Raw genomic sequence first — 15,877 nt, forward strand, 5'->3', positions numbered from 1 at the left:
CCCACAATGCAACGAGGTTCACAAACAGGAAAATGCCGGGACCATAGTCCTGACATCACACTGTGGGAGGGGTTTCACCACAATATCAGCCATACAGAGTCCCCAGGTGATTTGTTCGTGAAAAGGAATAATTTCTCATGGGAAAGGGGGTATCAGCTACTGAATGTGATGAAGTTCAATTCTTGGTTACGGTTTCTCTTTAAATAAACCACTATAAAATACATCGTATAAAAATCCCTGCTTGTCACATTTTCTTCCCACATGGTCCCACCAATTGTAGAAAAAGACAAAAACACAGATGACTAATGTAGACAGTTCATCAGGACACTAGAGAGACTAGATACCTTGTCTAGCATATACATATATACTTTATGTAGCAATTTGCTAAACTGAACAAATACCTACCATATAGGCCCTGCTCAAACTAATATAACAGAAACTAGGCTCTGCGTCCAGTTCTAAATGGCGACATGATTTATAGTGTTCAGTAGTGTTGATCGGAAACACCCAGTTATTCGGGCTCGGATCGGCTCGGCCGGACATGGTCCAGATGTGCGGGATATTGGGCCGAACACCGAGCCTAATGAAGTCAATGGGGACTCGAGCATGCCTCTGTGAGAGTAGCATTAGGTTTAGCTGCATGAAAATATCGGTAACATTTACAGATATCTTACTATCAAAAATTAGCACTTCAAATAGTAGAATATCGGTGAATGTACCAATATTCTACTATCGGAAGTTTACCTGCACCCAATTTTCATTGGCACCAATATTTCACTAAGGCCTAATGGGGATAGTGGCAGTCAAATGTGTGTAAATAACTCCCTTCATATTACTTTGAATAATAAATGGCACAGTGTCAAAAATTGTGAAACTCCAAGTATGACTGTCAGTACTGACTATGGTTCAACTGTATTGCATCCCCAACCAGTGTGGTGTAAGATCTCACCAGCTCTCAGACAGAGCCCATTCAGGTGTTCCAGTTGTGTATTCTGCCACCAGTTCTGTTACCAGTGCTGCTGATACCAGGAAAGCCTTGTCACAGGCCAGGTTAGTCATCCACAGCGTATTCTGTTGAGTAAGGTTGCGATAGGACATAAGGTAATTTCTCTAAAACAGTGGTCCTCAAACTAAGGCCCGCGGGCCGAATGCAGCCCCCAGAGGCTTTTTATCGGCCCCCCACACACAAAATGTATTACTTATAGATGCGGTCAGGTACATCTTTAAATATTGGTGGTCCACATATAGAAAAGCAGTGCTGGCACCCCCAATCCACATGGAAGCCAGAAAGCAGTAATTCGCTGGTTTCCAATCAAATTCCACATCAGGTGACACTGCTGTCCAATTGGACTTCAGGTTGTCACCTGGGTATGCTTCATTGTCTGGCCCGCAAATACATCATTTTATGTATACTCCGGCCCCTCAGCAGTCGGAAGTATGTTGACCCGGCCCTCGACCCAAGACGTATGGGGACCCCCCCCTGCTCTAAAATATGTTTCCCTAAATGTTTCTCTGAGACCACGCAGTCTCTTCAGGGGCCATAGCCATGTATACAATTTATAAATGAAAATGTGCAATATTATCAGGGAGTAAAATAATCTCAGTAGGGGCTCAGACACTATAAGCACTTTTCTAAGCGCTTTTTGGCCTCCGGAGCTTTCTGGGAGCTTCTTAAAAAACATTCCAATAGACTTACATTAAAATCGCGGTGCAATTTTACCACGATCACAATTTTAACCTCCCTGGCGGTTTATTAAAATCCGCCAGGGGGCAGCAAATACGTTTTTTTTTTTTTTAAATTTTCTTTTTCATGTAGCGAGACAATGTCTCGCTACATGATAGCCGCTGCCGAGCGGCATCCCCCCAGCCCCTCCGATCGCCTTCGGCGATCAGAGATCAAGAGATCCCGTTCAAAGAACGGGATCTCTTGGAGGGCTTCCCCCGTCGCCATGGCGACGGGGCGGGATGACGTCACCGACGTCGTGACGTCAAAGGGGAATCCGATCCACCCCACGGCGCTGCCTGGCACTGATTGGCCAGGCAGCGCACGGGGTCTGGGGGGGGGGGCGGCTGCGGCGACGCGTATAGCGGCGGATCGGCGGGTAGCGGCGGCGATCGGAGGTTACACGCAGCTAGCAAAGTGCTAGCTGCGTGTAACAAAAAAAAAAATTATGCAAATCGGCCCAGCGGGGCCTGAGCGGTGCCTCCCGGCGGCATAGCCCGAACTCAGTTCGGGCTTACCGCCAGGGAGGTTAAATGTAAGTCAATGGGAGCGTTTTTTAAAAAGCTCTCAAAGCTCTGGAGGCCAAAAAGCGCTCAAAAAAGCGCTTATAGTGTGTCTGAGACCTAATAGGTTTTTTTTTTCTGAACTTTTGCTACTATATCATTCACTTAGCTGCTACAATTTACAGTAACAACAAATGGAAAAATAATTTTTGTGTCTTCATTTCAAGCTGCAAATCAACTATATGTGAATATTTTGGGGCAGAGGATTCTATTCTATACCTGCTATTTACGCACTTTTAAAGCATTAGGCAGTGTACACACCTGGCCAAGTCTGCACTTGTTTAACTGCATAAGCTAACATGAACCCAATGCATGTTAATGAGTTGGTCACATAAGAACAGTCAGTAGCAGTTTTTCCACACACCACATGTGGTGTGCAGTGCTGTTGATGAGATAACCAATTCATCTACTGTATTGATAGAGAAAAGAGAAGTTATAATAGCATAAATATATAATTTATGGTAGATTATGTTTAACTGACAAGATAAAATAAATAAATATAAAAATATAAACTGCATAAGCTAACATGAACCTTATGTACACCCAATGCAAATCAATTGGTGGGTTCACATTAGAACAGTCAGTAAGGCCCAGTGCACACTAAAGCCGCTAGCAGATCTGCAAAACGCTAGAGGTTTTTAAAGCAGATTTTCAGAGCGATTCTAGGCATGTTTGGAGAGGTTTTCTAAACATGCCTACCGTTTTTTGGAGCGTTTTTGTGTAGCAGATTACAAATATTGTTACAGTGAAGCTGTTACTGAACAGCTAATGTAACAAAAACGCCTGGAAAACCGCTCTGATCTAGCGTTTTTCAGAGCAGTTTGAGCTTTTCCTATACTTTACGTTGAGGCAGAAATGCTTCTGCAAACCGCTAAAGTGCTGCAGGACCCACGTTTGCGGTTTGCTAAAAACCGCAAACCGTTGCTGTGCACTATCCCATTGAAATACATTAGCCAAGCGGTTTCACAGACAGAAGCGGTTTGCGGAACGCTTCAAAAACCGCTCAGTGTGCACCAGGCCTCACAGTTTTCCATACATCAAACTAATTCTCTGCATATCTTCCACTGATCTGATGTAGATAACGTGTGAAAAATATGTGCGTTTTTTTTAAATTTGAGCATCCTAGAGTGAGCTCTGCCTAAAGACTACATTTCCACACACAGTTTAACCTATACATTGAAACACTGAAAAAAACGGATGCTAAAAGTCTTACCTGCCTGGCGTTCTGATTCAGCGGGAATGTCTTTTTGCACATTTTTTTCTTCATGTAGCTAGCCTAGCGCTAGCTACATGATTCCCCCCTCCCTGCGGCCTCCCTCCCTGCCCTCCGATCACCGCCGGCGCAATGACCTGTCCAGAAATCCCGTTCTGAACGGGATTTCCTTGAGGGCTTCCCCCGTTGCCATGGCGACGAACCGTGATGTCATGACGTCACAGGAAGACCCGATCCACCCCTCAGCGCTGCCTGGCTATGATTGGCCAGGCAGCGCACGGGGTCTTGGCTGGGGGGGGCCTGTATTGCGGCGGGTAGCGGCAGATCAGCGGCGATCGGATAAGACAAAGTGCTTGCTGCGTGTTTGAAAAAAAAAATTATTCAAATCGGCCCAGCGGGCCTGAGCGGTGACCTCCGGCGTCTCTGGACGAGCCCAGCTCGTCCAGAACGCTAGGGAGGTTAATGTTGAAAAACAAACCAAGAAAAAAAAGGCCTATTGATGAACATGGCCTATCAATCTAGAGCATTTCAGTAAGGAAAAAGACAACCCCACCCTTAAAATATCTGGTGGAAATCAGACCCAAGGCTATGTTCACAGTGGAGCATTGTAGTGCGACATTAGCGGCAGCTTTCTAACTCGGCATACCGCACTGCAATGCACCATCTATGTGACGTTCACAGTGCAGCATCATAATGCACTGCAGGACACGGACGTTAACATTTACAATTTGCCATACTTTTCATTGACTATGCAATGCACAGAAAACCTGTGGTGCTACTTTCCCGATCCATTGCGTTACATTCCTGCTGTTACAGGAAACGTTACTGCAACTTTAAACCTAGCCTAAGGCTGCTTTCCCACCAGGATGTTGCGTTTTAGGGGACGGTATAGGTCGCATAACGTGCCCCTAATGCAATGCCTGGTGGTGTTGGTGGAGGACCCTACCAAGAGCCGCGTTATGCAGCTCTTGGTGTGCCTTTTCTGTGCTATGGATGCGGAGACCGCGTGATCCGCATCACGTGGTCCCGACAGCCAATCGCCGTGCAGGGCGGTGCTCCAGGAAGTAAACACTGCATGTCACACCGTACAGTGAATATTAATTAGCCATGTGGCTGGCCGAGGAGGAGGGGAGACCTCCTCCTCCAACATTACTGAGCATGTGCAAACAGTCTAACGCGGCTTGGCCGCATATGAAGTACAGCATGCAGCACTTTAACTTCACGTGCTGCATTACAATGTAACGCAACATGGGCACTGTGAACAGCCCATTGATTTTTCATTGCTGTGCGGTGGGCTGCGTTACAGGCTGCCCTAATGTGCGCCTGTAACGTCTTAATGTGAAAGCAGCCTAAGAGTACATTCCTGTTCCTAGTGTTATTAAACAAAGTAGGAACTGAGGGGGGCACTTATCAAGAGTGTCTGAGACAAAATATTGGTAGGTTTTTAAATATTCATACAGAACTGTCTCAGACATCTTAAGAAATCACCAAATAGTGCAGTTACTTCTTAAACAGTTCTTAAAGTGAACCTCCGGACTAAAAATCGACTCCGCAGCACTGAAAAGGCCTGGTGTTTCTTTAACAGTTTCACAGCATCAGAACTTTGTTTCTCTTATACAAGCCTCATTTTTAGCTGCACAGAAGAAAACTGCCCGGGCTTTTTTCCCCTGATGCTGTGCAAAGCATGATGGGATTTCTGATGTTGTTGTTCTCGTTCTGCTGTTTTGGTGCAATTTTATTTTTTTTACATTTTGAATTTGACATTTGAAGACTAGTGTGTGCAGCTGGGAGGGGTTATCAGGACACATGACAGTTAGAACTGTGTCTCCTGCTCCTTGTCTCCTCCTTACAACCAAAAAGATGGCTGCCCCCATGACAAAGATGGCAGCCCCCATGAATCACAAACATTTGCCTGTTTTTTTAAAACAGGGTGGGTAAGAGATTATATTACCTATCTATTCTAATTAACATAACTAATGTAACTTGATGACAGTATGTTTGTTTAGGCTGAAGTTCCCCTTTAAAGAGAACCTGAACTAAAAATAAACAGTCAAAATAGGTCATACTTACCTCCCATGTAGTCTGCTCATCAATCTCTTTCTCCTCTCCTGCATCCTGTTTGTGATCAATAGATTTCTCTGTTCTCCATTTTGAAAATGGCCATTACCCCATAACAGTTTCCTGGTCAGCACGCTGTTAACCTTCCTGGCAGTAAGCCCGAGCTGAGCTCGGACTATGCCACACAGAAGGATTTCTCAGGCCCTTGTGGGCCGATTTGCATCATTTGCTACCCGCCGCATCAGAGGGTGCCCCCCCCCCCGAGACCCGTGCGCTGCCTGGCCAATCAGTGCCAGGCAGCGCTGAGGGGTGGATCAGGACTCCCTTTGACGTAACGACGCCGATGACGTCATCCCGCCCGTCGCTATGGCGACGGGGAAGCCCTCCAGGAAATCCCATTCTTGGAACGGGATTTCCTGATCGCCAATCGCCGGTCGAAGCGGGTGGGGGGGATGCCGCTGCACAGCGGCTATCATGTAGCGAGCCCTAGGCTCGCTGCTCCACACTAGCACAGAGATGAGCGGGCTTGGCTTTTATAACCGAGCCAGAGCAGCGGCTTCTTGCTACTGTTCATGAGCAAGCCGTCAGCACAGTTTGGGTGAGCTCCATGGAACTCAGGAGTTCCAGAGGCTTCCCTCTACAGAATGTACATTTTTGTATTTTAAACACTTCCAGATTTACTCTAAGGTGGTTTACCTAAACATTTTGTTTACTTTAAAATAAAGGGCTACTTTAAGCTTCAATTGGAATATACCTTTAAGCACCAATTGTAAGCTAATAAGGGCATGGCCCTTTCCTGTGTTGCTTCTGGTCATTCCTGTTTGTTTAGTTAAAAAATAGAGATGGGCTCTAAATTTAGGAAAGCATGGAAACTTCCATGGACATTAAGAGCTAGTTCACACTATGCACACTGCACTGAGTAATAACACAACTGTCTATAAATATCGATAGGCATGTTCATCCTTGTGTGTTGTCAGCAGTGTTTCTGGATGTGCATGAAAATGCACTTGTTGCAAAGAGAGACTAGGCTATGAAATTGGTATTCTTACTGCTTGTTCCAAAGAGTTGTGTTTTTTGTAAGCTTTTTGAAAACACGTGCTTTGCAAGTGATGCATTTTCCTACAAAAATTCTATTATGAAGTATGGCATTTATACCAATAAAGATGGCCCGAACCTCCGATTTTAGGTTCGCGAACCTCCCACGGAAGTTCGGTTCGCGCAAACTTTTTCGAACGCAATAGACTTCAATGGGGAGGTGAAAACTAGAAAAATGTATGCTGGCCACAAAAGTGATGGAAAAGATGTTTCAAGGGATCTAACACCTTGAGGGGGGCATGGCGGAGTGGGATACACGCCAAAAGTCCTGGGAAAAAAAACTGGACTGGACGCAGAGTAGCGCCGGGCTGTGGTAGCTCAATGATAGAACAGTGACTGTCCAGCTGATCAAATTTGGTCTGTCCACAATGAAGCAACAACATTATCTGTGTGTGCCACCCCCCCGAGACACTCATATAGCCAGCGGTCATCGCTTCATTGTGATACCCAAGCCCCTTCACCGCGGCAAGGTAATGATCATGAAGGGGAATGGGCACATGTACATGCCTTTTGTTTTGTTGTAGCAGCTGCAGTGCAACCAGAAAAATTAGGAAGGCATGTACACGCACCAGAAAAATTATTACAGCGGACGCTGCTACCAGTGGCCTAAAAAATTCAGAAATCTGCCTGGAGTCCTGGACCCTGTTGGTGGTGGTGGAAAAGGCAGTCAAGCAGCCTGCGGGCAGAGGTGCTGTGTGGGGAGCAACTTAGTCTTGGGGCAGGCAGTCACACGGCGTGCAGGCAGAGATGCCGTGTGTGGGGACTGACTTAGTCTTCAGGCGGGCAGTAGCCCTCCGGGATGCATGCCTCATTCATTTTGATAAAGGTGAGGTACTGAACACTGTTGTGACTTAGGCGACTTCTCTTCTCAGGGACAATGCCTCCAGCTGCGCTGAAGGTCCTTTCTGACAGGACGCTTGAGGCAGGGCAAGACAGAAGTTGGATGGCAAATTGGGACAGCTCTAGCCACAGGTCAAGCCTGCGCACCCAGTAGTCCAAGGGTTCATTGCTGCTCACAGTGTCTACATCCACACTTAAGGTCAGGTAATTGGCTACCTGCCGGTCCAGGCGTTGGTGGAGGGTGGATCTGAAAGCGCTAAGTTGAGGCGTTGGCCTAAAGAATGTCTGCATGTCCGACATCACCATGAGATCGCTGGAGCGTCCTGTCCTTGCCTGCGTGGTCATGGGAGGAGGATTACTGGCAGTGGTACCTTTTGCGTTGTGGTGTGACATCACCCTTAAACGCATTGCAAAGCATAGTTGCCAGCTTGTTCTGCACGTGCTGCATCCTTTCTGCCTTCTGGTGAGTTGGTAACATGTCCGTCACTTTGTGCCTATACCGAGGGTCTAGTAGCGTGGCCACCCAGTACAGCTCATTCCCCTTGAGTTTTTTTATACAGGGGTCCCTCAACAGGCTGGACAGCATGAAAGACGACATCTGCACAAAGTTGGATGCAGACGTACTATCCATCTCCTCTTGCTCTTCCTCAGTGACGTCAGGTAAGTCCTCCTCCTCCCCCAGCCACGAACAATACCACGGGAACGTCGAGCAGCACAAGCCCCCTGCGACACCTGCTGCAGTTCTTCTGCTGCTCCTCCAAAGAAACACCTCCCTCATCATCCGCGTCTGACTCCTCTTCCCAACACGACTCTTCCTCCTCCTCCCACCTCTGTGCTGCAGCAGGTGTTGAGGAAACATCCGATTCTGATGTAAATTGCTCCCACAACTGTTCCTGCCGTAACTGTTCCTCTTCATGCTCCTCCACAGCTTGATCTACCACTCTACGCACGGCACGCTCCAGGAAGTAAGCGTATGGGATCAAGTCGCTGATGGTGCCTTCACTGCGACTCACCAGGTTGGTCACCTCCTCAAACGACCACATGAGCCTGCATGCATTTCGCATCAGTGTCCAGTTCGGGGGCCAGAACATCCCCATCTCCTCAGATTGTGTCCTTCTACTTAAATTGTAGAGGTACTGGGTGACGGCTTTCTCCTATTCTAGCAGGCGAGAGAACATGACCAGGGTCGAATTCCAGCGAGTCGGGCTATCACATATCAACCGTCTCACCGGCAAGTTGTTTCTCCGCTGAATGTCCGCAAAGCGTGCCATGAATGACCGCCTGAAATGCCCACACAACTTCCTGGCCTGCTTCAGGACATGCTCTAAGCCTGGGTACTGTGAAACAAATCTTTGAATGACTGTGCCATGCAGGGTACATGTGTCAGCTTTCCCAAATTCAAAGCGGAAAGGAGATTGCTGCCGTTGTCACACATCACGTTGCCGATCTCCAGCTGGTGCGGGGTCAACCACTGATCCACCTGTGAAGAGCAGCCAGGAGAGCTGGTTCAGTGTGACTCTCCGCTTTGAGGCAAGACATGTCTAATATGGCATGACACCGTCGTACCTGGCATGCAGCATAGGCCCTGGGGAGCTGGGTCTATGTAGCTGGAGAGAAGATCGCAGCACTAGTAGAGTTGAACTGCCAAGGATGAGGAGGATGTCAGCGAAGAGGATGTAGCAGGGGGAGAGGAGGCGGCAGGAGGCCTGCATGCAAGCCGTGGAGGTGTCACAAGTTGGTCCGCTGCACAGCTACATACTCCCTGCTTGCCATTGGTCACCAGGTTGACCCAATGGGCTGTGTAAGTAATGTAGTGGCCCTGACCGTGCTTGGCAGACCAGTCATCCGTGGTCAGGTGGACCCATGACCCAATGCTGTGTGCCAGAGATGACACCACTTACCTCTCAACTTCACGGTACAGTTTGGGTATTGCCTTTTTAGAGAAATAATTGCGGCCTGTTATCGTCCACTGCAGTGTCCCAATGGCCACAAATTTACGGAAGGCCTCAGAGTCCACCAGCTTGTAAGCGAGCTAACAGTCCTGCCACGCCAGGTGTCAGACGCCGGGCAAGTGGTTGACTGGCAGGAATTTGCTTCTTCCGCTCAAAGATTTTCTTCATGGACACCTGGCTGCTGTGGGCAGAGGAGCAGGAACCGCTCAGGCAGAGGCAGAGTGGAGGAGGGTGGCTGTGAAGGTGCAAGGGAAAAAGCGTCTGAAGATGCTGCACCTGGAGGAGGAAGAGGAGAAGGAGGGTGGCTTCTTCTTTTGTGTGCTGCTTTTGCTTAGGTGCTCTTCTCATTGCAGTTGTCCCTACGTGAGTGTTGGCCTTTCCACGGCTCAATTTTTGGAGGCAGAGACAACAGATGGCATTGCTCCAATCTGAGGCAGACACATTAAAAAAATTCCCAAACCGCTGAGCCCCACTGGGGTAATGGCACTATGGTGGCATCAGCAGCTGACGTTAAAGGGCATGTTGGCTGGGGGTACATAGGTGGTGATACATGGCGCCAGACACTGCCACCAGCTGTTACTGACGACTAGCTCCTCCTGCTTCTTTCAGCAACTAGTCTCCTCCTACTCCTCTCTGACTCCCCCTCTGAACTGTCCCCCTGTTCATCTCCTCTATTGGGAACATACATGGGATCCATATCATCGTCATCATAATCATCCTGCCCAGCTTCACTTGCCTCAGACACCTCCAAGACTGCACCAACAGCATGTACTTCATCTTCACACGTTACGTCCATAGTGTCGCCGCCTAACTCATATGAGGTGGTGTAACTTGCTTAGCGCCTTCATCTGGTTGTAACAATAATGGCTGTAAATCAGTTAATTTCCCACCAATTAACTCCTGCGAAGTGTCAAATGCAACAGATGTGCTGCTTGTAGTAGTGCTGGTGGCTGCGGAAGATGAGGTGTTCTAAATAGTCAACCACGTCCTGACAATCCTGGGAGTTGATGGGACGTGCCTTCTTCTGAGCACTGTACTTTGGTCGAGGGCCGCACAAAATCACATCAACACGACCTCGCACAGACCTGCTGGGTGGCCTTCCTCTGGGTCTGCCTCTACCTCTGCCTGTTTTGTCCATTGCGTCCATATCGGGGGGGATGAAGTGAAAGGTATGCACTGACTTGACTAATACAATGTGCAGTCACACAGGTGCAGTTAACAGGTATGCACGGAGGGGTATATCACACAGCGTGCACTCACGTAGGTAGGTGGGTGCACTGAACACAACAGGTAGGTATATGCAGTGATGAGGTGGGTGCACTGAACACAACAGGTAGGTATATGCAGTGATGGGTATTACAATGTGCACCTATCACACACAGACAAGTAGTGGACAGGTACAGTAACATTGCATGCGCTCAACTTACGTAGGTAGGTGGGTGCACTGTGAACAACAGGTAGGTAGGTATATGCAGTGATGGGTATTACAATGTGCACCTGTCACACACAGACAGGTAGCGGACAGGCACAGTGACACTGCGTGCGCTCACGTAGGTAGGTGGGTGCATTGTGAACCACAGGTAGGTAGGTACATGCAGTGATGGGTATTACAATGTGTACCTGTCACACACAGACAGGTAGCGGACAGGCACAGTGACACTACGTGCGCTCAGCTCACGTAGGTAGGTCGGTGCACTGTGAACAACAGGTAGGTACAGGTAGGTATATGCAGTGATGAGGTGGGTGCACTGAACACAACAGGTAGGTACATGCAGTGATAGGTATTACAATGTGCACCTGTCACACAGACAGGTAGTGGACAGGCACAATGACACTGCGTGCGCTCAACTCACGTAGGTAGCTTGGTGCACTGAGAACAACAGGTAGGTAGTTATATGCAGTAATGGGCATTACAATGTGCACCTGTCACACACAGACAGGTAACGGACAGGCACAGTGACACTGTGTGGGGTCACGTAGGTAGGTGGGTGCACTGTGTGAACAACAGGTAGGTAGGTATATGCAGTACTGGGTATTACAATGTGCACCTGTCATACACAGACAAGTAGCAGACAGGCACAGTAACACTGCGTGCGCTCAGCTCACGTAGGTAGGTGGGTGCACTGTGAACAACAGGTAGGTAGGTATATGCAGTGATGGGTATTACAATGTGCACCTGTCACACACAGACAGGTAGCGGACAGGCACAGTGACATGCGTGGGCTCAACTCATGTAGGTAGGTAGGTGGGTGCACTGTGAACAACAGGTAGGTATAAGCAGTAATGGGTATTACAATGTGCACCTGACACACACACACACACACACACACACACACACACACACACACACTGAATGTGCTGGGCCTGGCAGTGGTGCACACACAGTATGAATTATCAAGGCTGTCTATGCAACACAAGTGTCAGTGGGACACACAGAAAAAAAAATAGATCACAAGAACAAGGATAGCTCTCAAAAGAGCTGTTGTGGGGTGCTATTTTAGCAATAAGAATCTGCAAGGAGCAAGCTAAGAAGCCTACAAGAGCCTAACTAATCTTTCCCTATGAGAGAGTCTGCAGCAGCTGTCCCTTCTCTATTTATTGCAGGCACACGAGTGAGTATAATGGCCAACAATGCCTGCCTTTTATAAGGGGGGGGGGGGGGGAGTGGCTCCAGGAGGGAGTGTAGCCTGATTGGCAACAATGTGCCTGCTGACTGATGTAGAGGGTAAAAATTGACCCTAGTGATGCATTATGGGGGCGGACCGAACTTCCGGAAAAGTTTGCGGTTCTCCGTGATTGCGAACCACCGGAAGTTCGCCGGGAACCATTCGCCGGCAAACTGTTCAGGCCATCTCTATACACCAATGCATTGCAGTGCAGCACATTTTATAAATGTACCGCTGCATGTATTTACATTGATGAGTAATGAATGTATGCATTTAATGCTATTAATACAGCATAAAAACACAAGGAAGCAAAAAACTATGAACTGACACAATCAAAATAGGTGAGGCAAACAAAGCGCATTTTCTAAACAAATAAGTACGTATTTTAGCAGGAGCAAGGTCATACTCATCTCTATTACATAAGTCTATTTTAGTTATTCATATTTATTTTACTACTGTTGCACTATGTATCCAGCTGACGTTTGTATGTTACATGATAGCTATGTTGTATAAACAATTATCACTAATCAACACCATAATAAATCTTGACTTCTTTACAACATTTACTTGAAAATCATCTTAACAAGTGTTTAATAAGTACACAGAAAAAAGGCATTATTCTTGAGCACTGCTGCTCTCTTCAACAGTAAACAAAGCAATAAACACTGTTTCATTAGCAGTTTCCTAAAGCAATCTCTAAAATTATTAGCACATATTCAAAGCAACAGTTAACGTCACCCTTGCACTGAAGTTTGACTCGGGACAGTCATGAGAAGTTTCCCCATCAGCAGGTTCCTCTGTGCTCCTAGCAGATGGATAGCATGGACATGGACCACTCGCATCCTTCCTAACACCCTTGTTTCAAATAAGACTCCCCTCCCTCCCCCTTGGCATCAGACGCATCCCTCAATTTGCATTTGTGAGAGGTCCTCTCCATCAGCAATAGTTGCAATCTGTTGGAGACTCTTCCTCTGCTCCCTCCTCCTCTCTTCATCGTAGAATAGCTCTTTCTGCCTTGCCTTAGCTAGCTGGAAGTTCCGTGGGCACTGCTTACCTGGTGGAGAAGGTCCAGCTTCCATCCCATCCACCCGGCCGGCTCTCTGCCTCGGTGTACAAGATAGCCTGATGCTCTTCTGCAGCTGCTATTGCTGCCTCTGTTCCTAAGCCTCCAGCATAAGCCACGCATGCGCACCGGGAACTCAGCCACGCAGCCAATCACAAAGCCTAAAGTTATTTTTTTTTTCATCCAACTAACTTTATTGAAATCTGGGCGCATGTTTTGCGAGCACGAGTTTCTACATGAAGTATTGTGGCGGTTCCACACGTTCTGAAATAAAATTATGTTGAACAATGCAGACTAGTCAGTAGCATGCTACATAGCTTAAAACTGTATATTTCCTCCTCTAGTTTCCTTTTTTTAGGTTTAATATTTCTGTATAAAGATACATGGTTTATTCCCCTAAAATGTGTCGCTGTGAAGCTAAAGATTTTTTTTTACCCATCTTCCAACATTCCCTAGCCAAATTGTTTACTGTATCAGAGTACTAGAATTGTTTAGAAGGAAAAGTAACACTATATTTACACATACATATCTTTATAATAACAAGTACATAAGACTGGCATCATCAATCTTCAATTGATTCATAGCTCTTTTATTAGACAGGTATAACACATGGTAATCGCAACGTTTCGGAGAGTATACCTCCTTTGTCAAGCTGTGGTACCTGTCAGGTAGCACTGCTTAACAAAGTAGGTATACCCTCCGAAACCTTGCAATTACCATGTGCTATACCTGTCTATAATAAAAGAGCTATGAATTTAAGAAAATTGATGCTGCCGGCAGGGGCGCCTCTAGCCATTTTGTCACTCCAGGCGAGAAATCCCCCCACCCCTATGGCGCCCTTCCATGAAAATAATCGTAATGTGGCAGCGTTTCACCAGGAAATAATCATAATGCGGCAGCGTTTTTTATCAGAAAATTCGCAATGCGTGCAGTGTTTCACCAGAAAATACACGTAATGTAAGGCTGCAGAAGTGAGCTTACGAGCTGCAGGCCAGTAAACTATTAGACGCCGCAAGCCTTTTCACCACCTGGGGACACAACATCTGGCAGGGAAGGGTGTGACCATGGTCCCCCCTGCACAGCAGTCATGATCGCCTGGTCAGCCTGGCACCCTCTACAATGGGTCAGAAGGAGGCACAAAGGGGGACAGAAGGAGTCACAGGGGGACTAAAGGAGGCACATGGGGACAGAAGGAGGCACAAAAGGGGCACAAGGGGACAGAGGAAGGCGCAGGGGACAGAGGTGGCACATGGGGACTGAGGAGGCACAAAGGGATACAGAAGGAGTCACAGGAGGACAGAAGGAGGCACAGTGGGACTGAAGGAGGAACAGGGGGGCAGAGGTAGCACAAGGGGACAAATAAAGGCAAAGGAGACATAAGAAGGCACAGGGGGACAGAAGGAGGCACAAAGGGCACAGAAGGAGGCAGAGATGGCACAAAGGATGAAAGAAGGATGCACAAGGCACAGAAGTGTCAGCTGCCTGCAACTTACGCTAAGCAGATGCAGCAGAAGCAAGAAATAGAACACCCACATGGGTGTGACTTAATTTGGGGGCGGGGCTTAATCCAGCAACATGGCGCCCCCCAGGACCAATGGCACTCCAGGAAATGGCCTGTACTGCCTATGCCTAGAGGCGCCCCTGGCTGCCGATCTCACATTCTTACGATTCTCTACTAGCTTATTGTGATGTTGAAACCAGGCACATCACACAGGTAGCAGAGCTCCCTGTGTGTGTGTCTGTGAAGGGGGGATAGCGGGGCCTCCTGCATAAACCTGCCCTGTTCTCTACACACGGTACACCGGCCTTCCAAAAAAGGACTTGTACCGCCTACAGCTACAGCGGATACAAAATACTGCCCAGACTGTTAACCATGAACCAACCCCATCACTGCCACATAACACCAGTCCTGCACTCCCTTCACTGGCTACCTATAACGTGGAGGATCCTATTCAAGATCAGCCTACTGACATTTAAATCACTACATAATCTGGGACCTGGATACATGAAAGAAATGTTACAGCTGCATAGCAATCCCTGCAATCTCAAATCCACAGGTTCTAATAGTCTAGTCATACCTAGTGTTGGGCGAACAGTGTTCGCCACTGTTCGGGTTCTGCAGAACATCACCCTGTTCGGGTGATGTTCGAATTCGGCCGAACACCTGATGGTGTTCGGCCAAACTGTTCGGCCATATGGCCGAACTAAGAGCGCATGGCCGAACGTTCCCCGAACGTTCGGCTAGCGCTGTGATTGGCCGAACGGGTCACGTGGTTCGGACCCGAATGCGCTCTGATTGGACGAACGGGTCACGTGGTTCGGGTAAATAAATACCCGATCCACGTCATTTCGCCGCCATTTGTCTGTGGGTTTAGCTTTGGGTAGGCAGGCAGGGTAGTTCTCTCTCCAGCCAGGCTAGCCAGGGTCCCCCGGTCATTGTGTCGCTGCTGGGAATAGTAGTACACCGCTAACCCACATTATAGCGTTGTGTTTACTGCCACTCTGTGTCTCTCTGCTGGGAACAGTAGTACACCGCTCACCCTGTATAGCATTGTGCTCTGTGTCGCTGCTGGGAATAGTAGTACACCGCTCACCCACACTATATAGCATTGTGTTTACTGCCACTCTGTGTGTCTGCTGGGATCAGTAGTACACCGCTCACCCTGTATAGCATTGTGCTCTGTGTCGCTGCTGGGAATAGTAG

At 47.9% G+C, this 15,877-nt stretch overlaps 1 protein-coding gene across 1 annotated transcript in view; it reads right to left on the reverse strand.

The window, feature by feature from the left end:
• Positions 1–13,265, reverse strand: part of LOC137546527 (protein argonaute-1) — an 83,209-nt gene extending 69,944 nt beyond the window's left edge. Inside the window, exon 1 of the mRNA XM_068269092.1 lies at positions 13,165–13,265. Within this exon, the coding sequence (XP_068125193.1) occupies positions 13,165–13,189 (25 nt within the window). The 5' untranslated portion in view covers positions 13,190–13,265. The remainder of the gene's footprint in view (positions 1–13,164) is intronic.
• Positions 13,266–15,877: the final 2,612 nt, after the last annotated feature.

This window comes from Hyperolius riggenbachi, chromosome 2 (genome assembly GCF_040937935.1).
Source record: "Hyperolius riggenbachi isolate aHypRig1 chromosome 2, aHypRig1.pri, whole genome shotgun sequence".
Lineage (NCBI taxonomy): Eukaryota > Metazoa > Chordata > Amphibia > Anura > Hyperoliidae > Hyperolius > Hyperolius riggenbachi.